We start from the raw sequence: 27,314 nt of genomic DNA, 5'->3' as shown, positions 1-27,314 counted from the left end.
TCATTTAAGTGTACTACAAAACGTTTTAGAAATACACTTGTTTAGGAGCTTAGCAAACTTTTTGGCGTGAAAAAGGTTAGTTTTTCACAAGTATTGCTGATTAACTCTGTACAGAATCATCGACAAGGGTTGCAGCAATTTAAAACTACTAGAAGTAATCAAACAAGTATATTTTTTTTAATTCATCAACTAAAACGTTTTTTTACATACCGTAGAATGTTTCAATAAAAGCTCCGTTGATCGCTTTGCAAACATCCAGCCGATAATCGACTTCTGTCTAGGTCCGCTGGATCATCGCAGGCGTAACTGGGGCAATAGCAGCGGTGATCCGTTGTCTTAAATGTTGTGCATCCTTGATTTTTTCACTGTAGACAGTGTTTTTAACATATCTCCGTAGAAAAAAGTCTAGGGGTATCAAATCGGGGTTTCTCGATAGCCAAAGCAAAGGATCGGCCCTACCGTTCCAACGATTAGAGAATGTTTCACTGAGAGTGCGTCCAACAGCTAGGCTAGGAAAAACTTACAGTTGTAGCATGTCGAAATAAACATTCCGTGATAGTAGTACGCTCACGAAAAAAGAATGAGCTGATCACACGATCGAACATCAAACCGCACCGCACGTTTATTTTTGGGGAATCTCTGACATACTAAATAATTTGATTGGGTTTCTGAGATTCCCATATCCTTCAATTATGACAGAATTTAAGACAACGGATCACCGCTGCTATTGCCAAAGTTACGCACCATCTTTGCCAAAGTGGAAGATGTGCCATCTTCCGCCCAGCGGACCTGGGCAGAAGTCGATTATCGGCTGGATGTATGCAGAGTGACCGACGGAGCTTATATTAAAACATTCTAAGGTATGTAAAAAAACCTTTTTGAGTCGGTGAAATAGACAAAAAAAAAATACTAGTTTGATTATATGTAGTACTTTCTGAGATACGATTTTTTTTTTTAAATTGTTGCAACCTTTTCTACGACTGTATTTAGTAAAAAATCTTACTTCAAATAAGATTTCAAGGCATACAATTAAAAATAAAAAACGTTTTATCAAAGTGGACTTTAGAATTACGCGAGTAACATGCTCTGTATATATTTGTATTAAATAATTTCCTGGTAAAGATTATTATAAAGATTGAGATACGGACTAATTTATCTTATAATGTTGATTGAAATAGTTTAGAAAATTTTGCGTGACACTTAGTGGGCCTTCTACTAAGAGTGGTAATATACGCGCTTAGATAGATATCGCTTTACTCTTTATTAAATCCATCCATTTTTGATTGAAGTTTTAAAAATTGTTTGTAATGGATATCGATCTAGGAAAAGCTGTTTATATTTTGCAGTTAGTATTGGGATGTTATCGCTTTGTGTATGCGAGTTGTATGTTTTATTGCTTTGTTTTAGGATGAGCAGTTTCTACTAGTATATGCTTCAAAGATTGATTTTCTTTTTATATAAAATGGAAATTATTATCTATTTATTAATGCGAATTTGGTTTTAATTTCCGTATGTTAATTTTTTCATGGATTTTGACTGTTAGTATTGTTTTCTTTACGTTACGATATATATATATATATTTTTTTTTTTTGTGACCTACAGTCTATAGTGGTGAAGCAGATGTGCAGAATAGCAAGCTGTGTTAATTGCAATATCAATCTTGGCGTTGTATATAACTGTCTGTGTTATGACTGACCGTCTGATATTATTTCCTTTCATTTATTTTTGAGAAAACAGAGTGTTATCTGTTTGATAATAGATAATTACATTAGATAATTTGATATTAGTATTATTCAGACTAGTTTAAATAAATATTTTGAAGACATATTATTTTTAAATAACTTTATTTCTTATCTCTATTAGAAAATGTAGGTATCTTTGATGATGCCATTATACGAGTATATCGTTTTTGTTTTGGCATAGGAAAAGTTTACCTTTATTTTATTTTAAAATTAAAATGACTCTTAAGTCGGTGACTGGCAGAGTCTTTAGTAATTGATTACTGCTAGCCTGTTAGCATTGATTGTAAACGTACTGTTGCCTAAAATACGATGCGTATCTACTGACTGTAGATCATACACAGTTCGTATTGTTTTTTGATTTTATTTGACTGGCCTTTTCGTTATTACAGATCATAAATGTAAAATTTTTAATCATAAATTCTTATTAACGAATGATTATAAACGAAGTCTACATGCAGAAAACCTTTCATTAAGAAATGTTTTTTTAACAAGATTTATTATAAATTACATCGATATATACAGTAATTTTTTTTGTGTTTCTATGTGTGTGACAACTTTATTACGTAGTTTTTCTTATGCAGATGATTAATCTATAATTATATATTTTTGTGTCACTCTTAGTTTAAAAGAAAAAGAAACATTAAATATTTATTTTAAAAAAAAGTCATTGAAAGTGGCTAATGGTTCATATACTCATATGTACAACAAAACTTCCCATTTGTTGCTCTTCTTTTGGCTCGGATACACCCCAAATTAATATCCAGCAATAATTTGCCAGCATATTTGTTATATTTACCTTTTTGCCTTCCATCACTGATATCTTAGATAAAATATTCATTCTGTTCATTTTTTACTGCTCCACGGTTTGTCGGTAAGAAATCCAGTTGTGAATGCAGACCATTTTTAGCAATATGTTACCGCTTCCTATTTATCGACAAAATTCTGATAATTTTTTGATTTAATGTTAACCCAGAAAATTATCGCATATATTTATTAATTCTGCCCAAGCAACTAATTCTATATTAATCAGAATAGAATTTAATGCGTAATATATAGTTTGTTGTCATATTTTTGGACCGATAATCATCTCTTATTTGACTATTTCTTCTGTTACTCGTATACGACATTTACCTATTCTATAATAACTCACTACTTTCCTTCTTCTTAAGATTTAAAAAAAAAGTTAATCTATTCCAATTCGATGAAGGGATTGGAAGATTTTTGTCTAACTAGGAGCTCATGAGTAGATTTTTTTAATTCTGAGTTATCTCATTTCGTGACGTAATGTTGATCTTGTGATCGGTTGTCATGTTCGTAAAAAACTATTAGTAAATCCTAACCACATTCTTAACAAATTAACTACTATTGTTTTTAAATATTCACTCAGGTTTCACATATATATCTATAATTTATATTTGCAATAACCATTTTCATAATTAATTTTGTATAATTGCCCTAATTGTAATTTATTTCGTAAATATCAATGTAAAAAACAAAATTATTTTCTTCAGCAACTTATTGAAAAATATCTTTCCGACAGTTATGAAATATTTAACTTTTTGTATGTATATTTTGAAATAAATTCTAATCTTGTAATCTTGATCCTAAAAGTTCAACTTGACATAAGCCTAATCCTCCGACCAATTGATTTAGCTCACCCTGAGATATGATATGCGGTTCATTTGATTGCTTTTAAAAGTTTGCAATACTATTGTTCTCTTCTAACAATAAATAAATCCACTTCCTCATCATTATTTTCAAATTAAACATTTTCTGGAACATAGGGAACTATTAGGGCTACATTTTGAGGCTCGTACACAAGTCTGATTATAGATGACAGTGGGAGATGCAATATTATACGTTGTTTAAATTTTATAAAAATTTCAGATAAATCGGTTTATAACAGAAATAACTGTCGATTTTGTGAACATTTAGTTTGCACTAAATGGCACATATGCTTTCGTACTTTTAAATAACCTGTAACCTCTTGATAAGCTTTTTTTTTAATTTTTTAATTTAATTTTATGATTAAGTTACCACGGACAACCAAAACTGCCTTCAATTATGTATCTATTATAAGGCATTGTAAGAATTTATTCTTCACTCGGTTATTAATTTCATTTCGCTGCAATTGCCGCTTCAGTTACTATAATACTAATACTAAAAAAGTAGCAACAAAGCAAATCAGTTTGTTTATATTTTTAATGTTCAAATATGTCCAAACTTCAAACAATATATGTTCAAACAAGAGAAAGAGCACCTTACCTATAATAACGCTTACCGGTGGTTGAAAATGTTATATATTAAACTATTTAACTTAGTTAAATAGTTTACATAGAACATTTAATATCTACTTTGAATAAAATTAACTAATAGTATTAATATATAAAACATTTATACACACACACACACACACACACACACACACACACACACACACACACACACACACACACACACACACACATATATATATATATATATATATATATATATATTACATAAAAAAATGTTCTAAACTTACATTTTTGATATTTTATTTAATTGTACGGCAATAAAAATAAAATCTGATTTCAGGTTCGTTTTTAAAACTTATAAATTCACTTATCACACGTTTAAAAACAAAAATTATGTTTTAATATTTATTTTATATAATTTTAAAATTATTAGAATTTATTAATTAAGGTTGCAATAAAGCGTAATATCGAATCTTTTAATTAAGTATTCGTAGCTGAAATTTTATTATTTGGTCCGTCGTCACTGTTATTTCGTCTTTTGGTAAGTTCGACTGTGTCACATAACATCTCGATTCAATGTGTATTTTTGTCCCGCACTTGTTCGTTAGTTGTGTATGTTTCTTTTTCTGTCATCAGGTCCGGCCAAGCCCGTGGTTTCGTCAGTGGTACGTTTCGTCAGTAGACTCTAGAATAGTTTTTGTATAGCAGTTAATTTCTTTAAGTCAATAGTCGTTAATTTCGTTCAAGTTCGTTTTTGTATGCGGTATTGGGCCTTCTTGTTAGTCGTATCCATAGTGTGTTTCGAAGAAGCTTTTTACGAAGTCTCGTTTGTATTCTTTCTCTTGATCTTTTAATGGCGTAAACCAACATGGGCACTGTTGATCTTTATTATCACAGTAGACGCAATTGCATTTTATATTTGATGTTCGCAGTCGTTATGTATAAGGCAATCGATAACACCTTCGTTTAGCATGTCTGGCTTCGAACTGGTTTGTCTTGTGTCGATGTAACCGTATTTATACTCCCGGAGTGGTGGATAAGGAGATTAAGTGGATAATGTTTGCGGATTATATGGAATGTAGCTCGTGTAAATAACAGCCATAATCCGACCATTGTATAACGCAGTAATTTTCATATCCGGGGTACAACGGAAAGTTGATTATTGTCAGTAATTCAGTAATATATATCTGTTTAGATAATCTATATATATTCTCCATAATCCTCCTCCAATTTCCTAAATCTTTGGAATTGTATTAAAGTTTTGTCTACAAGACATAAGACATTCAAAGATTGAAGAGATTACTTATTGTGTACAAAGATTGTAGATTTATTACTGTATACAGAGGTAACGACGTTATTTGCTGGTTTGTGAAGGATGCGTCTTCGCAAACTGACAGTAGCGCTTTCGAATGGCTGAATCGTTATAAAAGATTTTCATTTATACTTCTGTTTATCTTCCGTATGCTTTAATATGCTTGTTTTTGTTAATTATGTGCTACTAAGAATTAATTTCGTTCAATATTACATTAGTTTATCGTAAGACTGTTTTTATGATTGAATTCTGTTCGGATAAAGTGACTATTTAAATCGTATTTCGGCATAAAGTCGACCGATTTTGATATTCGTAAGTTAATTACGGTAGTGGATGGAATTAAGTTTGTATATAACTTTGTGCTGTAAGGGAAAGGACAGCGGTATCAGTTGAAGGTGAATTAATTATTGTTTCCTTTTCAGTCGGATATGTCGGGTGAGAAGTGGATAGATGAGATGAATGGATAGATGGATGGAGATGGTGATGCGTAATCCCCTAGAGTGCGAAATCGCGTCAGGCTTAAGAATGTCACTCAGGCTGTACAGCCGCCTGCTTTCCTTACTTCGTTCGTATCTGTGATTGCTCTTGCTCGACCGCAGTTTACGTTTTGAAGAATTACCTTGTCTGACTAGGATTTTAACGCTAACTTTATTATAGGCTAATTAAAAATATAATACTGTTTTATTTAATTTCATTGTATATTTAATTCTTTATAATGAAATTTGAAAATAAATTTAATTTCAATATACTGTTAAAAGATTTATAATTTAATTTATCAATCGATTTTAGACTAAAATTTTGAAAATACTGAAGAGTTATAGAGTGCTCGGATTTGCTTTGTGGTCAGTTCCTTTTCGTGTCCTTTTGTTTCTGATAATATTAATAATGAACGTTAAATTATATTTTTTCTGGACTATAAATCTAAAATTGTTTTTACATTTTCGAATAAAAAATAAAAAATAGATTTCCTAAGGTAAAGGAAGGAAGGTATTCCCTATATAAATAACCAGAACAATATTTTCCAATTTAAAAAAAAAAAAAAACGCTCTAACGTTCGAAAATAAACTTTGCTAAATATTATTTTTGAATTTCGAATCCTTGAAATAGCCGCTAAATTAATGACTTAGTTTTTTTTTTGTTTTAAGTCATAGACTGTTTTGATGCTAACTTCTATGAACTTTTTTCTGTGTAGCTTCTATGTATTTTTTAATCGCCAATAGATCTATATAAATAAAAGACAATCTTCGTTTTGTGTGTGTATGTCCTAATAACTCAAAAAGTACTTACCCGATTTCGCTGAAAATTTTACAATTTATTATTATTTGGGAATATTTACATGCTATTAGTTTACATGTTTAAATAACAATGCGTCCAAAACGAAAAAATATTGGTCACAAACTGTGTATCTCTTGGTGTATATATCGAGAGATATACACACCAAGAGATATCTCTGGATATCAAGAGATATCTCTGGATATTAAATTTAACAAAAAAAAATTAGGTTAAAAATTTCGGTTTTCAGATTTTAAAGGAAATATCCATTTTGGCCATCCTTGAATCCATTTTGACTAGTTTTTGCGTGACGTCTTTACGTACGTACGTACACATGTATTTCGCGTAACTCAAAAACAATTATCCGTAGGATGTTGATATTTTGAATTTAGTACTGTTGTAACATCTAGTTGTGCACCTCCCCTTTAGATAGTAATCGACTGAACCAAAAGTGACCAAAAAAAGCCCAAAATCTAAAAAAAAATGGATTTTGGACATTTTCTTAACTGCAGTAATAAGCCCTAATTGAAAGCTTTTCAATGATATATCATAAGTGATACTTATGATATGGTTATGGTTATTCATTGGTTTCAGAGTTACTACAGCCAAATGAAATTTTAATTAATGAAATATTTGCATCTTACAAGAGAAAGGCACATCGCATTGGTTTAAATCCGACTTCATCTCCTTTTTTTTTTATTTAAATATGTTGATTTATGAACCTCTGATTTAAAAAAAATTACAACAAATAATCATAAAAAAAATAAAAATATCAGTAGTTATTAATGAAATAATTCTTAGCTGTTTGATGTCTAGATTATGTCTTTTATACTTCGTGATTTCATTCCATCAGCAATTAATCTTTAATGCGATATCGATTTCGAAATTTAAAAAAGAATTTGCAACATATTTGTTACTTGAGTTTTTAGAAGTATTTTTTAAAGTTATTTTACGGTGAAGTTCTAATTTACAAAAGAAATATGGGTAGAGTTATATAAAATTGTCGGCTGTGTGAAAAAAATATATTCTTAAGAAACGCAAATGAGAGTAACTAAGTAAAAAATTTCTGTCAAGCGTGAGCTAAAATTATCGTAAATCCAGAAAATAAATATTAGTTATCAATTTTTATTTAAAATTTTGTAAGTAATTTTCAAGTAAAAATGCTTGGATATCAGAACAAATAAGCTTTATATTAACGCTGTTATCAATCGAAAATGTTCTAAGTCTTGCTGACGACGAAAAAAATATATACAGATGTATAAATAGAATATTTAGCCTTGCAAATTCTTCTAAAAATTAAATTATCTGGAGAAAAATTAAAACAGAATCATCAAAGAAACTTCAAAAAACCTTCGAATCGAATTAAGAAAGTTATTTTTTGAATTGAAGCTAAAGATTTGAGTAAATATAAATCAATTTTAATGAAATATTTCTGTTTTGGTATGTAGTATTGATTACCGTTTTCTTGTAGGTCATCATCAGCTTTAACAAGTGAAAGAACGTGTTTTTATTGATTGACAGATTTGTAGCCCTGTCTTAATCTATCTTTTGGAAGAGTTTCGTCTATTTGCAGCACAGTTACGACCGAATGCGTTTTCATTTGTTACGAACATTTGCTGTTTGATTCCTACTGTTTGACAAAGCAAATCATGTTTGACGATTTTTCAAAAAAACAGTATCTCTTTTATGAACAAAAAACAGTTAACCGTCGCTCATTATGTCACTTCCTGGCGAGTGGTCTTTATTCATACTACTTGGTAAATTAACCTTGTATATTTTTATGCACTATAGTTAATAATTATCTCCGCGGTAGTCATCGGATATCACTATCCGATTTCCTGGAATAAATCCTGACGATATTGCTCTGCTAAAGCGAGAAGATTTTGACGATAACTAAACTTTACAATCGGTTATTTCGACAGTTCCGTTTCCTACTCTATTTTAATTCTCAGTTTATTAAGTTTCATTGTATTCTCATTACGTCCTACTCAGCACGTAATGAGTAAGTTGTACTGCTCATAAAATTATTGGTATAAGATAAATATTCTAAATATAAAATAAAAAACGATTTCATACCTTAACAGATACGATGAGCTATTTTATAAATTAAATGAATTTTAAACATGGACGATATTATTGTTTAAATAATAGAGATTAACTGTTTAAATGTTATAATAATTATTATAATTTACAATTAAATATGTGTATTATGTATGAAAATATTGCGGTAATAAAATTGAGTTGGAATAATTAATTGCTGTTTGCATTTTCACAATTATAAGTAACATGCACGTACGGTCAGGTGTGGAGAAATTTTTAATGTAAATTGCAGTTTACAGTGAGGAAAAAGAAATAAAAGACTAAAAACAAGGTATTCGTTTACGGTGGTTGTTGACACGCGGTCCAAACGGTGTCATAACGAGTGATACGTAAGACTCCTTAATTACTTGCAGCTTAAAAACTTTATGCGCGTACGTCGAGGGAAATCCCTAGACAAATTCCTGGCCACCGACTCGACAAGACACGGCAAAAAACAAATAATCCTTTCCCTTCCTCTTCGCTTTATGTTAGTGTGACACACATCTTGCTGTTAGCGAAAAAATCCCCCTACCGTTACAAAAGTGAGGTATGCCGACTGGCTTAACAGAGTCCAATTAAGGTCTGTTCCCCGGAGACGTGAGGCAAACACCGCTTGACGTGGACACCGGGACTTTATCGTACTGCTAATGAGTTCATCCCTTATATTCCTTATGCAAACAAGCCGGACCCTGACTGTTTTATTCGTCGTTGTGTATAGTAACGTTGCAGTATTCGGTAGATATTTCGCCACTTACTAATCTTCATTCTTTTGCTGTGTATTTTTTTAATAAATATCCACAAAACCGATTTACCTTCAAGATAGAAATTTATTTTTTTTATTTTCAGTACTACTTACCGCCACAAAAACTCTTGTCATTACTGGCAGTGCTGTGCACTGTGGACGTTACCTACATAATATATAATTCTCTATTCCTCGAAGAGGTATGTAAGAGATACAATCAAAAATATTATCTTTAATTTGCAATGAGCATTATATTGTCTGATTTGGCTGAACAGCAAAGAAGTCAAAAAATGATAAAGCTCTGATAACAAAGGTCCTGCTCTGAGTATAGGAAATATTTTTATGGTAAAACAAAAATACTTAGCGATACTGTAAGCCGATATGTAATTAAATATTAATCCCCTGAAATCTTCCTATCTTTATAAAAAATAAAAAACGATAATGATTTGATAGCTATTAAAATGAAATTTATTCTAAACTACACATTCACAATGGAATTTGAAGAATTTCTACTTTGATGACCCTCATTAATTCCTTCGTAGTATTTAATACTGTAATATATACATGTTCAATAAAATAGCTGTTTAAGATAAAATCACAAACAGTAATTTCATTTGGCTATCGTATGGCAAGTTCATAAGTTGAATGTCTTTCCAAAATCATCGATCACAGTTTTGTCATTTCGTAACAATTTTATATTTCTTTTATAATGAGCTACCAAAGTCGTTCGGAAAATTCTCGGCCTGACACAAAGATAGGTATTACTTCAGATAATGAATGAAGATGATATGTGTATGATAATGAATGATGATATGAGAGTAAGTGAAGTGTAGTCTTGTACAGTCTCCGCGCAAGTGTGATCAAATAACTATGGTATTTGTCAAACATGATTTTTAAATGGCGTGCTACGTGTTTCAGACGTACGTTTAATTGCTGTTTGTGGCAATCGAGTAAAGCAAACAGTTTTTGACATTTCTGAAAAATGAATACAGTTTAAGACCAGTTGTTATTTATCTCTTACTTTGTTTGAAAGGTTTAACTCCGACGGACATACAAAAAGAGCTAAATTCTACTTCAAAGAATTCTTCTCCATTTGTTTTCGACGGTAAAAAAGTGGGTTGCTGAATTTAAACGTGTAGTCGTATATCTATTTAAGATGATGAAATCTCGGGACACCCAAAGACCACTGCGATCGTCGAATTCCTCCAAAAAATTCAGAATGCCGTATTAAATCATCGCCGACTGAAGTTACGCGAGCTTTTGACATTAGAAACATCTCGATAGACCATGTCCACTATATTTTACACAATGTTATAGGTATGACCAGCTTTTCGCTGGATTTGTGCCGCTTTTGTTAACAGTCGACTTGAAACGATTTTTATTGAACACTTCTCGAGTATGTTAAGACTTATTTAGAAGGGATTCCGCTAAGTTTCTTTGACATTTTATAATAATAGATGAAACATGGATTCATCATTGTACGCCAAACAGTACCAAACAGTACTCCGAGAAGCGGATGGGAATAGGTGAAAGTTCGCCAAAGAAAACAAAAATAATATTATCTGCAGGAAGAGTCATGGCTATGGGTTTTTGGGGTTCTCACGGTGTGGTGATCCGTTTACTTACCTAGCAAACAGAAAGACCATCATCGGGAAATATTACCTTTTATTACTGGACCGATTGAAGGATATTGTTATACTGATTAAACGTTCATATCTGGTCAAAAAGAACCACGGTAACATGCCTGCATACACGTTCGTGTATGCACTTCGGGCATACACGTTTCGAAGTGCTTGCACATGCGCTGAATTTGGCCAGTGATTACTTCATCTTCTCAAACCGGAAGAAATTGCTTGCTGGACGAAGATTCACTTCAAATGATGAAGTCTACGCTGAGATAACCGTTTTTTTTTTTTGCAGAGTTGGAATAATCATTATAAATGTACCGAAATGAAAGGTGACACTATACTTTAAAAATAAAAATCCAGAAAAATCTTGCTTCTTTGACAGGCGGGGAATTTTCCAAACGACCCTCTTAGAGCATTATCTTGTTAAAATATAAGGGATTTCTTATCTGTGATGTCCGACAACTTTATGATTGCTATTAATTATTTACATTTATTAATTCAACGCTTATCTTAGGCCTTATTGTTTCACAGATGAATCACAGTTAAAATATATGATTTTAGATAATTATTTTATTTAAAAACAGACGTTTTATTTTGAAAGATTGCCGTTTTATTTGTACGCAAAATAGTTATTTTTTGGCGTATTTAACTATATTTAATTTATACCGGATTTATGGTTCTTGTTTTGATGTCGAAGCAAAATTTCAGCCGCATCAGTCGTAAACAAAATATGTACAACCGATGAAAGACATAAACTTCTTGTCAGCTAGTATAAATGCAGGCTTAGAAATAACACTAAGTCTATTTATTGTAGGATAGTACTTGTAGCCTGTTCTTATTTGGCAGTATTCATATTAAATACTCGTATGTTACACAAAGCGAAAAGTATTCTTATCGATAACTAAAAACTTGTTAAATTTTATTCTTATTATTATTTCTTTAAACAATAGATTGTAAATTTTTGCTTGCTTATTAGCAGGTTTGCGGTATTGTAACACCAGTTTGTGATTTAAAAAATAAGTGATGTTGACCAGTTAAGAGCCTGGTTGAAAAATAGTTGATCAATTGTGATTTAACCGAAAATGATAAAGAATGAATTAAATTTGAATAATGTATTACTAAATTAAAAAAGGAAAAAAATTACAAGTAAAGAACTACCAAAAAACTAATTTGTAATAAGGTTCGATCGCTATTTCCTACTTGCTTTTTTTATCCATTTTTCTTTTTTGTTAAAAGATTTTAAATTTCTCACAATTTTTCTTTGAAATCATGTGATTTGACAGATAGCCTATTTTGATACGCGCACCTGCACTTATATATCGTTTTCTAGAAAATAGAAGGTTGTCTTCCTTATTAAGGTCGCCTTACATTTCATTACTTAACTTCAGTTGGAAGTTAACTACAAACCTTTCAAGCAGAAAGGTTTGTAGTTAATTTGAATATTTCTTTACGTAACTTATAACGGAGTTGGGTAAGATCGTTTAGAATTTCTATTCTTGTTATGTTGTCGGGCCATTGAAATTGCCGTAAAATAATGAGTGCCGGCTTCGTTATAAGGGCCAAAACATACAGCAGCAAGCGGAAGCGATCTGATGATTGACTTGAAAGAAGATTATATTGATGATGATAATTTAAACAACTTTTTAAGAACGGCACTCTTCGAGTTTGAATGGTTAGTAAATTTGATTAGGCCCAAAACATTGAAACACGATACGATATTCAGGGTTGCTATTTAGATTCCCTTTGAAATTGCCCTATTTAGATATAGCATCTTATTTTGAAATTCAGCCTTACTCGTTACATTTTCTATTACGATCTCAGCCCACGACTTATGTTTTTTATTTTTATTTTATTTTTTTTTATACAGATCGAATCCCACAGTTCCAGTTTCTCCCTAAATAGTTCTATCGATTACTTTTATCCATTTAATTTTGGATAGATTCTATTTCAATTGAATTATAAAAATATTTCAAAGTATTAAAAATACTTTGAAATAAAATATACTTTGAAAAAATATTATAAAAATATTTTCAACTCTTCATAAAAAAACACCTTCGATGACCGTGAGAGCACGAATAATGTGTCGAGCGGGTGATAAGAATGTTAATGGCACCGTATTACATTAATTTTATCGGATATTTGTGACATCTTTTGATCTTTATCGACAACTTGGTGGGTAGCAAGATTTCTGTTATGAACACAATTTACAATTTTAATATCTATGTTATATAACACTGCTAATGGCACTTTTTGATACGTTACGTTAACGCAGCTTTACGCTGCTCTTTTTTTTACCCTCTCGTCTTCCCTATTAATCATATCGTGTAGTCATAGAAAATCTGACTGCAAAGGTCTTGTTGAAAATCTAAAGACTTGGTTGAGACGTCTTTGATGCGGTTGTGTTCAACTAGGGTATTCTTGTTTAGTGGCTTCATACATTTAACGGTTAAAGAAAACTGTCTAGAAAAGTGAGATCCCTGAATATCTTCTGGAACGCATAAAACACATTTTTTTATATGAGTGAGCGAGAGTGAACGGTGTAATAATTTGGATGTCTTCAAGATAACTGTGTAGAATTCTTTAACCAGTACTAGTAGGTAGCTACATTTCTTGTTGAGTTTGTTTAACGCTTTGTAATGTTTATTTGCAGGTTCGTAACCTTTTAATTAGAACACAACAAAAGATATTGTAAGCTATAGCGTGACATTTCTATAGCTTTTTAACTGCATCTCGATCTGTTGGCTTTCCAAACGAAACAAATTTAATTCTATTAACTACTATGTATTTTTTACTTAATAATAATAATAATAATTAATAATTTCGTGTTTGGCTTTCCATATTAAGAGGAAAAATCTTTCATTCTGCACAATTGGGATGTGGGTTGTACAGTGGGAGTGACTTTAAAAATAATAAGTTAAAAAAATAAGATGTTAGAAGGTAATATGTTACCGTTACTGAATAATTTGATTTGATTGTTTTTTAAATAATTTTTTAAGTAATATATCTCTCTCATTTAATTCTTGGTTAAAATTGGTCGGAATTCAAGTTAATTTTGTTTTCTCTACGGAATTATGTGCGGTATATTTTATTTTGGTATTTTCATATGCTTATTTATACATATATATATATATATATATATATATATATATATATATATATATATTCTATTTTATTTTGAAGCGAATCGCTTAATAAGATAAATTTAGCGATTATCTGTTTCTTATGTGGATGACTTCGGCTACGGTTCATCGGAATTAGTGGTAAAACAAAACGAGTGGTTGTAGAAGCGGGACATTGTTGTCTCGGGCCATTTTGAAAAATGATTTCCCCCGCAGAGCTCATCAGGAGCAGTGTCATTAGGCACGATCCATCTCCCGGTTAAAACCATCATTATCCCTCCTCCGTTTCACTGCCTCCTTCCTATTTCACTCCTCTGCCCGTCTTAGACGTCTCCCTCCTTAGAAGTGAACGCGTTAGAGTAAGAGAGATGATGTCAGCAATAAAACAAATCAATTTGAACAGGTGTTTTACCTCCCCGGTTCAACTATTTCCGTGCGTGTTGCATTACATTTGCTGTCGGTACCGTTCGTAGTTATAATTCAACAAGTTGCATTTTTTAATACAGTTTTGTAAAATCAATATCTATAACGTAACTATTGTGTTCTACATTTTCGTCCTTGTATCAGCGCTATATGGTTATCAACTGTAACACGCATAAATTTGAAAAATTAGTATAAAAGTAATAGAACGGCAGAGAACTGTATTCAAAATTTAAGTTTTCCTACCTAAGTTTGTAGAATTAATTACATTAACAATTAATCTAATTTATTTTAAATATTAAACTCTTATTTTGTTCTGCACATCCTGTATAACATAATGCATCTCTGAAGTTGTAATTTTTATGATTTAAATTATTTTTACGTTTGTTTTGTCATGTATCCCCACAATTAGTATTATTTTCGCTTAATATTTCAAAAAACAAAAATTAACATTGTGAAACCTCTATTTATTTCGTCGTTTTCCATTTCTCCATTCCTTAAAATCGATTAAAAGTAAATTGTTAAAATCGCTTGTTAAAATTTCACAATTTTTCTTTATTTTCACTTGTAATAAAGTCATCAATCATTAAATTAAATGATAAAATTGATATGATAATGAAATTACATTCTGTCATGTATTTTCTATGACGGTCGTAGTGATGATTAAACGGCTTTGGAGAATCTAACAAGGAAACAAAACGTTTTTGAAATTGTTAAAATGAAAAAAGTTTTTAGTTGTAGGATCGATGTAAATAATTTTTAAGGAAACAAAACAGATTTGTAATCGGTTACATTTTTGTCTTATAAATGACATCGTACAAGTGATTCCTTCTCTTCCTTCATTTTTTTATAATTTACTATGTATGACACCATTTATTGTGAATTTTCACTATTATATGAGTGGTACAGCCGATCGGAATATACAGTTTATCGTACACCTTCCGGGTTATTTTCTGTTGTCGTATTGTTGTACCGCCGGCCTCCGTGGCGCGAGTGCTAGCGTCTCGGCCTTTCATCCGTGTTCCAATCTCGGTCAGGCGTGACATCTTTCACACGCTACAAAATTGTCATTTCATCTCATCTTCTGAAGCGATGCCTAATGGATGTCCCAAAGTGTTGTACCCCGTGCAAAAATGTCTTTGGAGAGAATACTTGGCCGTGATGTTCTAAAATTTCGACAAAAAAGATTCGAAATTTAAAAAAAATATCGTGAGATAAGATAGCGTTTCTTTATTTTTCATACCTATTACTGAATTGTAACTGAAATGGTAAAGAAGACCCGGCTTGATAGAGTTACCTACTCCTATTATTTACAGAAAGTAATTCGATAAATAGCCGTTAAATATTTCATCTTCCTTTCCACCTTGTATTAATTTTCATAAAGATAAACCGATTCAAATTTTTATTTACGTCATAATGCTATCAATTGTTCCAGTGACCTTTCTCTGGTTACATCTAAATATAAATTTTGGTGGTTCATTTTGTCATTACAAAAGTATTAATACATTATGTATTTGTACGATCTTGGTTTCCTGTTATAAACGCGTAGTTTGATTTTTCGTATCGAGGATAAATGTTTTCTCGATTTAAATTTTCAATTAAGCTATGTTCATCGTAAACCAACTGGTATAGAAGATTACTTTTCTTTATGTAACTTTCGAATCGTGAAATATAAAAGGCGATACATTTTAAGCAAATTTATATGATTATATGAAAATTATTACTACTTGTATTTAATGTAACGTAGTTATTTTAATATATTACGTACCAACAATTTTACATTTGCTGTGAATGCATCTATTATTTTTTATTTTGGTATTACATCAAAATAATTTAGTGCTAAAGTCAGTAAAGATAGTGAATATTCCACTCTTGACAATCGTAAACAAGCTTTAAAATTGTTTAAAAGAAGGCAATTATTTTAACTGTAATAAAATTGCAGTTACGGCTGCAGAAAGGTTTCGTTGTAAAATATTACTTACTTTATATTATAATTCTAGTAGAAGTATCGGAATTTTAATTAATGGCTCCGGTTGTGTTTAGTGGTTACGAGTGTAATAACGTTATTTTATTTTTAAGTTAAATTTTATGTGAAATCAGATTGAGAATTTATTTCAGTAAGTCTACACTAAAAATAAAGGTTTAAAGTAGTCTAATAAAGTTGAGAAACGTATTGACTAATTGAGAAATTAATTTGTTTCTTAACGAGAAGGAAGTTCAATTAACATTTTACAGCAAAGATGAACCATCATAAAAATGATGGATCACTGCCCTTTAACTTGTTTATTTTATTTTATTTTCAAGCATGAGATTTTCAAACATAAGTGATTTATCTGTGGGTATGTTTGCAATTTTTTTTTTCTGTTAGCCTCCGGTAACTACCGTTTAGAGAGTATGTTTGCAATTGCATATTTTGTATGTTACTTACAACTTGTATATGTTTATTTTTTTATATAGTATTTATTTTTTCTTTCAGGAAACCAGATAAGGAAGAACCAGTTCGTTCATTGAACACGTCCGTATTTATTTGTCAACACGGATTGCTACGGTATTGTCCGAAGCGTGATTCTGATAAGTAAGTTACTGTTTATTGTATTTATTTTTCAGTGGCTTTTTCTTTTCTTGTTAAGAAAAACAAGCTTTGGTTTCTAAGCGTTGCAAAGACTGGCGTCCGTTTTTATTCCCCGCTATCGAGTAATTTTAATTTTCTGATTCATCTGTTCCGGACATTTTATTAATTATCCGTAATATTTTATTTACTTTAAGATTTTGATGTAACACGAACCTAAACTTCTTTAAATTAAAGTAAAAGTATTGAAGTTAAATAATTAAAGAAGATAAGATTTTATTAAAAATAATCAATATTTTATTTAGTATTTTTGTGTGATACGTTTATTTTACAATTTTATTACTTTGAGGCGGTTTAAAAATTATTGTTTTAATAACCGTAACTGAGAAAAAAAAATTAAGTCCTGTACTCGAGGAATTATCATTAATAAGGGTAATTTAGACCAAAAAAAAGACAGGCTGATGTGTTTAGTCAACCAGTTGTATGTAAAACAAAAAAATTAATTATTCGAAATTTTTAGAGTTCGTAATGTTGAACGAGTAAACCGAATACGAAGTTAAACACCAATTTACAGAATTTTATAATTAATTTCTCATTAATGTTTCTTACAATTTCGATTATATTTAATTTTTATTGTTGTGTATAATATATATATGTCATCGACAAATGTTGCAGCAATTTAAAAAATCGTATCTTTGAAACTACTAGATATAATCAAACGTGTATTTTTTCAAGAAGTTCACCAATTCAAAAGGTTTTTTTACATATCTTAGAATGTTTCAATAATATGTCTCTGACGTACTCAGTAATTTCATTGAGTTGGTGAAATCCCCATGTCCTACAATTATGCCGGTTGACCTACTACTGACATGGAAAGTTGCTTTAACCGTAAACATAACACGTTTTAAAAATGTTTCGTCATCTTCAAATGCGTTATGCGTGAATGCCTAAACCCTTGTGCAACATATTTTAAATAGTTTTCTTTGGAATTCGTAACTATAAACTTCGCCGGGAAATTGATTTTTATTGCTTCAACAACAACGTTGGTGTATACGGTCAACTGTTCGTCACTCGTTTTGGGCCGTCCGAGGGACGTTTTCATTTCCTCATTGCCAGATTCCGTAAAGTACTGGTATCACCGTCTAATGCTGTTTGTTTGAAAGGAATCGTCATTAATACGCCGGAAAGTCCGTTGAACAGTTATAATTAATTTGTACTCCGCTAACCACAAAACGCTCTGTGCTTTCTGCACTGTCGCTATTGCACTGACTGACAGTGGCGCAGAGGCGTTGTGCGCATCGGTTCAAGGTCACGGCCGGTCACGTTTAAAAAAACCTTACATCCCGGTTATTTTACAGTTTCAATTACTACTCGAATTAAGTAATCTCAATTCCATAGGGAGATATGATTTTTTTTTTATTGCTGTTACCTTTTTCGATTACACCATATACACACCACACACACAAGCGCGCGTGCAAACTAATTCTCCAGTCACTTAACCCAAACATTGTAATTGAATTTAAAACTGAATTTTATTTCTTTAAAAATTTTTTAAGTAAAATTTTGTAATAACTTAGTCCATCTTTAGCTAAGCTTTCACACATTTAATGATGTTTAAAAGCTTTAAAAGGTTCGTAGTATAGCTTTTGTATTTTATTCGGCATCATTTTTTTATTTTTTTCTTATACATCAACTGTATGAAGATTATTATTATTACACTTAGTGTTTTTCAAAAGTTTCTACAAAAAATAATTGGTAATTTGAGCTCAACAGACCTAGTGGCCGTAATCTTCATGAGGTAAGACTAAAAAGAATTCATGGTTTTGAACCATGTGTTGTCCCGTCGTTTTGTTGTTAACAATGTATACCTTCGGACTCTACTACTTTATTAAATTTTTAAACACCGATCTTGTAAGATCTAATTTTAAGAAGCTTGTTGCTCTTTTAAGCAGGAACATTGATCCTATGTGATCAGTTTAAATTGTTGTCAACAACTTTGACCGTTAGCACAGAAAGACGATCAGAGCACGGATTAGCTCCAATCAAAAGAACAAAAATTTAATACTTTATTTTTTAGATATTAGTGTACCGCTGGGAAATATATTCCAAAGTTAAATTGCGTCAACGTATAAAAAAAAATGTTTTTACACTGAAACTAATTTTACCTCTGTACGTAGCAAATACTTAATAAAATAAAAATCACTGACCGCTTAATTAAAGAAATGTGGTGCCACCTTAAAAAACATTTCAATGTTACCAACTTCATAACAGTTATTTCCCAGCTATCCGTGCTATCGAAAGATACATCTTCAAATTCTGAATTGCACGTTTTTTGGACCACCTGTTTTGCGTATTTAAGCGTCTCACATTTTTGTAACGATTAGAAATACTTCGGAGGACTCGTGCGATATTAAGTTTTTATTACTAAATCGGTTCTGAAAATACTTTCTAATTAATACGGTTGTAGGTTGTTGTTCCTTTTAGAAAAACTGTTAAAAGATTATTTAATTTGAAGTTTTCAATGTGAGCGCAGTTAGTTTTTTTTTTTTTTTGTTAATTCGCGTACTTTCCTAAAAAGAAAAAAAATCTATGTAAGAAATATTTGGTCATTAATTTTAAAGATATTAATGAAAGTTTTGAGATTTTTATTCGTAAGATTAAAATTTAATATTGAATCTATACATTATCTGGATAAAAATAATAATTATATGTAATATTGTTTTTATTTGACTTCTAAAAATTTATTATTACGTATTTCCCCAACAAAAATTTTCTTATTTTAATAGCTTCTTATTTCATGTGAAATAAACGTAAATCCCTTATTTGCTTAACATTTTATAACAAGGGGAAGAAAATCAGATTTTTTATGAAAGAATTTTTAATACTTAACTTTTTTTTATAGTAAAACTTTACTTAATAAAAGAATAAAACAAAATTTAGATTAGGTAGATTAGTTTGCTTACTTTTGTCAAGAAATACTTTCGCTAAAAAATAGTTTTCAGTTCAAAAAAAAAAGATAATCTTGATATGGCTTTTTTAAACATTCTAAAAATCGAAAGTTATTTCGTGTATCTTTTTCTTTCTTTCTCAAACAAAATACTCTTTTTATTTGTTTTGTTTGCCAAATGATTTGTTATTTGGGATTTAATTAATTTGGCATTCTCTGAAGACTAATCGTTCTGAGATTGGACAAGAATTATCATTATAATTAATTTGCATTACAATTTACGTTAATTAATATTATCTTAAAAAGTTAAAAAATAATTTTTACTTTTGGTGTTAACTAAACATAGTAGTATGCTGTACATTTCGTTTTGTCGTATTGCGTTTCTACCAAAATAACTGAACGTTTAGGTTCGGAAAGAATATCGTGCGGTATATAATACGTGTTAAGTAAAACATTACAAAGAGGATTGTGCCTTCTTGTAAGTAGATGTTGAATTCGTAGTCTTACTCGTTTGTTGGCGGATTTATCGCGGCGACGACAGAGCTTTGTTGCGATACGCGATCTCTGGTCCAACCTACTTCGCTTCCCGTACACTCTCTTTTGACTGTTGTATTACTCTGCTTACTTGCATTCGCCTGGAGCTGTTTCCTATGAGATATAATCACACGACTGAGGAGGCAACGCGGTGGCGGTGGCAGCTTCCTCAGCAGCTTATAGCAGTATATCATCTGACCAATAAATAAATTCTACTCCTCCCATTTCCTGCTGCTGTTTGCTGCTTTTGTGTAATATACTAACACCAGTACAACAACACTTCCAGTGTACGTCGGTTGTTGCCAGTTTTATTATCTTGCGCTATATTCACTAAATTTTTTTTTTTTTGTCCCAATTTTCTTAGTCTTATTATTTTATTTAGAAAAATGTATTAGATTCACTACACGTTGTTCTCTTCTCAAACTGTATAAATACGTACTGAAATGCGCGCCCACATTATGGGAGTGGTTGTTTTAAAATACATAACATATCACGGTAGTATATTGTAAATCAAACTTGTTCTTAATATTATTACTTTTTTCAAGAACTTATAAGTAATTATTTTATTCTATTACAATATTGTTTTATTATAGTAAAAAATAGGTTTTACTTTTGAAAAAGCCGGAAAGGATTTTGTTGAAATATCTGGAGCCCAATTTTATCGAATGATAAAAAATTGAAAGTTATTATTTTTATTACAATTCAATTTTTTCTGTATAGAAAGAAAATTATTTTTGAATTGATTATTAAATCAGTTAAAAGTGGTAAAAAATTGGTGAAAATCCAACACTTTGTTAAAGTACGTTTAAATTTCTAACCAGTAAAGATTTTCTCATTATAGCGGATTACATTACAAACAGTCTGAAGTACCAGGTGAACTCCAAATAAGAGATCTAATTTATTTTCGGGAAGGAAACCTTTCATTAAAAATTTAAAAACAATAAAATTTTGTTTGTTTTGTTGTTACTCTTTGTTAACATGGTAATTTCATTTTTCAGTGAAAGGTTATTTTTAAAATCAGGATTACACATTGGTTTGTTGGAACATTTTTAAAATTATATTGTAGAAATAAATTATTTAGCTCTGTATTAATTTAATAAAATCGTAGGAAGATATTTTGAAAAACCTTTAGTGCTTTTTAAAAAAAAGCACTAAAAGTAAAATGTCAAAATTTTTTGCTAAAAATACTCGACTTTTGTGTCAGACTCCGTTTGATGTATCTTCATTACTTAAAATTTATCCGACTCCCCATGCTTTTTTTATAGGATAATAGAATTAATCCCCAAAATCTTATGATAACCTGTTGCATAGATATTATGTTTTATGTTAGGTCTGATAGGTAGACACCCAACAAATACACTTAAGGTTGGAAACACACACACGCGCGCATACATATATCTATATATATTAGATTATCGTCGCAGCTTCGCCCGCACTATATGGATACTTGGGTTTCCCGCTCAACTTCTTTTATTTTATGATTTTTGGTCAAGTTACCGTAGGCAGGTGTCGTCAGTCGCGTCTGATGTACAGTAACAGTGCCAGTGGCTGTGTTGGTTGAGCCGCTACGCCGTACACCGTCGCGCCCTTAAAAACTTTCTGTTTAATCCTTTAAACTCGAAATTTAAAAAAAATCTTTTAGTTTACACTTACACCGTAAGACGAACGTGTATACAAATTTTCATCAATTTATCTTCAATATTTTTTGTTGAGCGTGATTATGAATCAGTGACATCTTTTATATGTATATTAGCGTTCGCCCGTCGCCGCTTCGCTTGCAATATTTTTTTTTTAACTTCAAACTTATTTATTTATAAATAAAAGTTTTTTAATCAAGAATATTTTCTTTAGATTTTCATTAAACCTTGATAAAGCGGTTATTAAAAATATATAAAGAATATACGATAAACAACGAACGTTTGCCAAACGATTAAATAAAGACAAAAAAGGAAGATAAGAAAATTGAACAATCTTTGTCTGATAAATCCATCTTATTAATGAATTGAAATAATCCAATATAAACCAATAAGCAAAAGTCCAATAAAGGTAAAGAAAAAATCAATCCCTAGTTTAGCATCCCCGTCGCGGCTTCGCTCGTGCTACATGATTACTTGCGTTTCCCGTCGAAGTCAGGGGATATTTAGCCGGTCACGGCTCGGTTAGCTCGCCCTTCCCGTCAAGCCACAGGATTCTGTCCGTTGGACCCCGCCGTGTTCATTAAACCTATGCTTGTGAGAATAATCATGATAGATAAACATTAAAGCCTGATCAGTTTATAAAAAATATCCGTGTATTGTAATTTCTTCACAGCGACAATTTGGTTAGTACAGGACCCGTAACTTTGAGTGATCTAAGGATGTGGTTTTTAGAACAGTCGGCCTCTATCTTAAAAATATTAGTTAACTGGTTACACGTACTTCGTACGGGTTTAAATGTATTTTGTCTGGTTCTTAGCGTTACCCGACAAACACCACTAGGAAGTGACCGTACTTCGTTTCTCTTTTCTTTTTTTTTATTATTTTCTTTTTTTTTAGTCAAGTAACCGGAGGCAGGTTAAGTCAGTCGGGCCGCACATACCGTAACGGAAGCTGTTTTAGTTAGACGCCGCGCCGTACTCCGTCGTATCCCTTAAAAAATCGAAATTAAAAAAAAAAAAAACCGAAAATGGTTTTTACATATTTATATGAAGAGTATTTGCAAGTCCCAAACTAGTGAATATCTCGTTTAGTATAGTCGAAATGGAAATGGGAAAAATTTGCAATCGTTGTTCAGATTTTGTTTTTACCTTTCTTCATCCCTTTCAAGGTCGAATTTCGAAAATCTAGAAATTGGTTTTTAAATATTTACATGAAGATTACATACGCCAAAAATCAAGGTGATATCTTCATTTGTTATCTAAAATTTAAAAAATAGTCAGGTTTTCAAAAAATTTCAAAAACCCATTTTAACTTTTAAATATGGAATTTCAAAAAAATCTTGAGATTAATTTTTAGATATTCACATTAAGATTACACACACCAAAAATCAAGATGATCTCTTCATCTGTTACCGAAAAATTGGGAAAATAATAAACTTAATTGCTATTCCATTTTTACCCTTTAAATTAAGAATTTCAAATAATCCTTTCTTAGTATACACTTACACCATAAGAAGAATATGTTTACAAATTTTCATCGATCTTTAGTAATTTTTTCTGGGCGTTGATGACATCATTCATTCAGTCACGAAAAGTTGTTTTATTGATACAGATATACGTATGTTGTAAGATTATTGCGCATAGGGATCTCCGGTACGTCAAAAACAATTTTTGGAACCTTATATTTTGATCACTAGAAATAGTTTCCTTTACGTGGTTTACCGGCCGGGCTAATAAAGCTAATGCGATTTATATTCCGGTTATATTGGAGGAGGGATAATTTAGAGCGTAGTTAAGTAAATTGTAGAAATTTTTGACTTTTCTCTCAATGTAGTAGGTTATACTACGTGATGCTATTCTGAGTAACATATCCTTTTTACCATTGGAAAGAAAGCCGTTAATAAAAATTCTAAAAAAAAAATCACTCAAAAATCGTTTCAAATGTTATTTGTTTTAATTCTCGTTCCTCTGAAATGTTTCATTAAGATTCATCCAGTGGTTGTAAATCATAAAAAATGTTCTTGCAAGATGGAAAGGAGTCCCCGTTTAAAATGAAAAAAAAAAATCTTTCTGTGAAAGTTGCATACAATTTTATCTGCTTTTATTGTCATCGCTTGATTGAGGATGTAAATTCAAAAACGTGTAACAAAAGGGAATACATTTAATTCTTTTTTTAAACTGCATTCTACGCAAATTAATACGAAGAATTTATTTTTCATTAGAAGTATTTGATATTGGTAAATATTTCAATGAAAAATAGCAGATTTGGCCTCGCTTACCAATATCAATCATATAAACGTTATATTCTAGATAAAAAAAAGTTCATTCATCACCTTTCGTTGAAATAGGTTTTTTCGTTTATAATTAATTACTAAAATAGACATGAATTGATATAATGTTACATAGATTTAAATAGACTTAGTAGCCATTGAGCAAGAAAAACCCTTTTGTTTCAGTTTTGTATAAAATACAAAAATAAAATGTAAATATAACGCATCTTATCTTAGCAATTGTTTACAGATATAATTTTAATTATATATATAAAATATACTGATAGCTACGAGAAATTAGACTTACGAAAATTTTAATGCTATAAACAACTTTTGTTAGTAGATATCTTCAAAATTCTTTAGTCGATTTTAATGAAATAACTAAACAGTTTTCATTATTTTATTTCTAGATTTCAGTTCTTGTAAGAATCATACAGATTTCTCTTATTTTTCGTGATGTACTTAGCAAATAAAAATAATTTTTTTTTTTGTTTATCTTTACTGTTCACTGTTCATCTAATTACGGAGTTACGTGGGTGAATTTAAGCTTATATTCTCAAAGTTCAATAAATACATTGGTAGAAGAATAATTCAGATCGGTCCAGTGGTTCTTTAGTTTTAAGTGATCATCGATGCATACGGTGTACAGACATTCGGCGTACAGACGTTTAGGTTTGCTTGGTTTTTGTCTATAACATTTGGGCATAATTTTATTTTAACATTTTTGTAAGTCACGGAGATCTTAGAGACGATTGGAAGCATTTAGAAGTTTTTTTATTTTTTATATTTTAGAATAGAATCTGATTCGGTTTGTCGTTACAAATGTTAAAATTTTAAAGTATTACCTTGTTAATATTTTATAAAATTTTTAATTTACTCTTTTTCCGTCGTTTGGGAAACTTTTTCAATTTCATTTATTTATTTTTTAATCTATTGCTTATTTCTGTAAAAAGAAAAAAGTTAAAGTATGAACTTCTTAACGTAATGTTTAATCAAATGTTCTGTTCGGGTACAATATTATTACAGCATACTACAAACAAGTTAAAGTTATTGTTTATTTTACTTACCAGTGACATCATCGTAAATTGTAATTTTATTTGTAGTACTAAGTTTAATAATAAAATATTGACCCGGCTTTAAAAAAAAGTAAGAGTTGGGTTTTCCCCATAAATACGTCAGGAGGGAATAGTCTAACTTGTTCAGCGAATTAGCTACGACCACTTTTTAAAAGAGTTTTTGTTGTTATTATTATTTGTAGAATTTTAATTAATAAAAATGTCTAAATCGCTTTTGTTTTCTTATACATGCTAATGTTATACTTACCGTCTCCATTATCCGTACATTCAGTTGTTATTAACAGAATTTTCGGATATTAGTTTCGATTATAAACATTTTTTCTCAAAACTGGTATACTTGATTATGGTGTGCGTGTGTGAGCGCGCGCGCGAAAATATATATTTCATGTATTTAGATTTAAGTTTGGTCACCGTAAATATTAGTTTAGAAAGGTGAAGGTAGTAAACGTTAAGACATGTTTACAATAGGCATTAAAAAAAAGTTGATTTGTTTATAGTCCGTTGAAAATATCGTATTTTACTTAATGAAATTTGATTTTATTAATTACTAGCCGGTCAGGGGGCTGAGCTCCCTGGATCCCCGATGCATACGTTATCCTTGGATTTGAGAAACTTTCACATTTATATGCTCATTCAACCGCCAGACGCTGATTGTTAAACCTCCAGGCTCTTTCTTCTCCGGTTTCTTGTTCTCGAGAAACCCGGCTATGCTTAGTGGAACTTGATGATTGCCTGGTTTCGATCTGTCCTTAGAGGGCGTAATGAAAAAGACTGAAAAATCTACATGGAAGGAAGAAAAAAAAATGAATTATGAAATGGGAATATGTACAAAGAAATAAAAGAGAAGAGAAAACGACGAAGGAAGTGTACAGACTTTACAATCACTTAAAAAAAAAAAAAAACTGAATTGCAAAAGACAAAATAGCAACTATAGTAGTGTGAATATTATATATTTAAAAAAATTTATTAATGAAAAATTAATTAGTCATTTTACTTCATTATATTTGTATTGCCATGGTTTCTTTAATGAATAAAGCCATAACCACAAGGGCGTTAGGACCTCAATGTATGGCGTTCAGCGTTGCAAGCTACTTTAAATCGCATCCATTCTTAAAATGTTAGGAAGACTTTTGGGCAGCTTTTCCTTAGTCGCGGCTCCCTAATAAATCAACGATTTTAAGCATAGTCTCTCGTTTTAGAGAAACCGGTAGTGCGGATGAATATAAACGGGGTCCGGTCGACGTACAGTTTTAAGTGATGCGTCCTTGGAAAGTATCCGCGTATCCTTGCTACTTTCATCGAGAAAGTAGATAGGAAAATGTGTCAAAAACCGGAGTATCTTACGGGACTGTTCGCAGAGCCACGAAGAAGCTGAAACTCCTTCCGTATCGTATTATAACAGCTAGAACGACAGATACTGGAGTAAAGAAAGCCCTGATGTTTTCCATGAGACCCCGTTACATTCACAGAAGATTGTTGGAGTTTGATGTGCGATTTCGCGAAAAAGAATTGTATGCCCGATTTGTTTTCACGGGAACGATAACAGCTGAACCTTACTAGGACATATCATTCAATTCACGTCACTATTAAAGGCTGATGAACGAGACTGTTGGCTGTTGCAAGACGGTGCAAGGCGCACAGCACAATGATAATGTTGCATGAATTCTTTGGGGAACACATCATTTCTCGTGGACTGTGGCCACTTAGATCGGCACATTTAACTCCCTCCTT

General features: G+C 31.0%; 1 protein-coding gene across 3 annotated transcripts in view; it reads left to right on the top strand.

Annotated features, from left to right (window-relative positions):
• LOC142319489 (ubiquitin carboxyl-terminal hydrolase 48-like) overlaps positions 1–27,314 on the top strand; it is a 417,524-nt gene that overhangs the window by 203,510 nt on the left and 186,700 nt on the right. For 2 of the 3 annotated variants that reach the window (XM_075356825.1, XM_075356833.1), the window contains exon 14: positions 17,028–17,126. In XM_075356825.1, the coding sequence (XP_075212940.1) occupies positions 17,028–17,126 (99 nt within the window). Of the gene's footprint in view, positions 1–5,713; positions 5,835–17,027; positions 17,127–27,314 lie in introns of those variants that run through there. The other variant, XM_075356843.1, reaches the window with a different exon arrangement.

Source organism: Lycorma delicatula, chromosome 1, assembly GCF_047948215.1.
Source record: "Lycorma delicatula isolate Av1 chromosome 1, ASM4794821v1, whole genome shotgun sequence".
NCBI lineage: Eukaryota > Metazoa > Arthropoda > Insecta > Hemiptera > Fulgoridae > Lycorma > Lycorma delicatula.
This window is presented reverse-complemented; position numbering and strand designations above follow the sequence as displayed.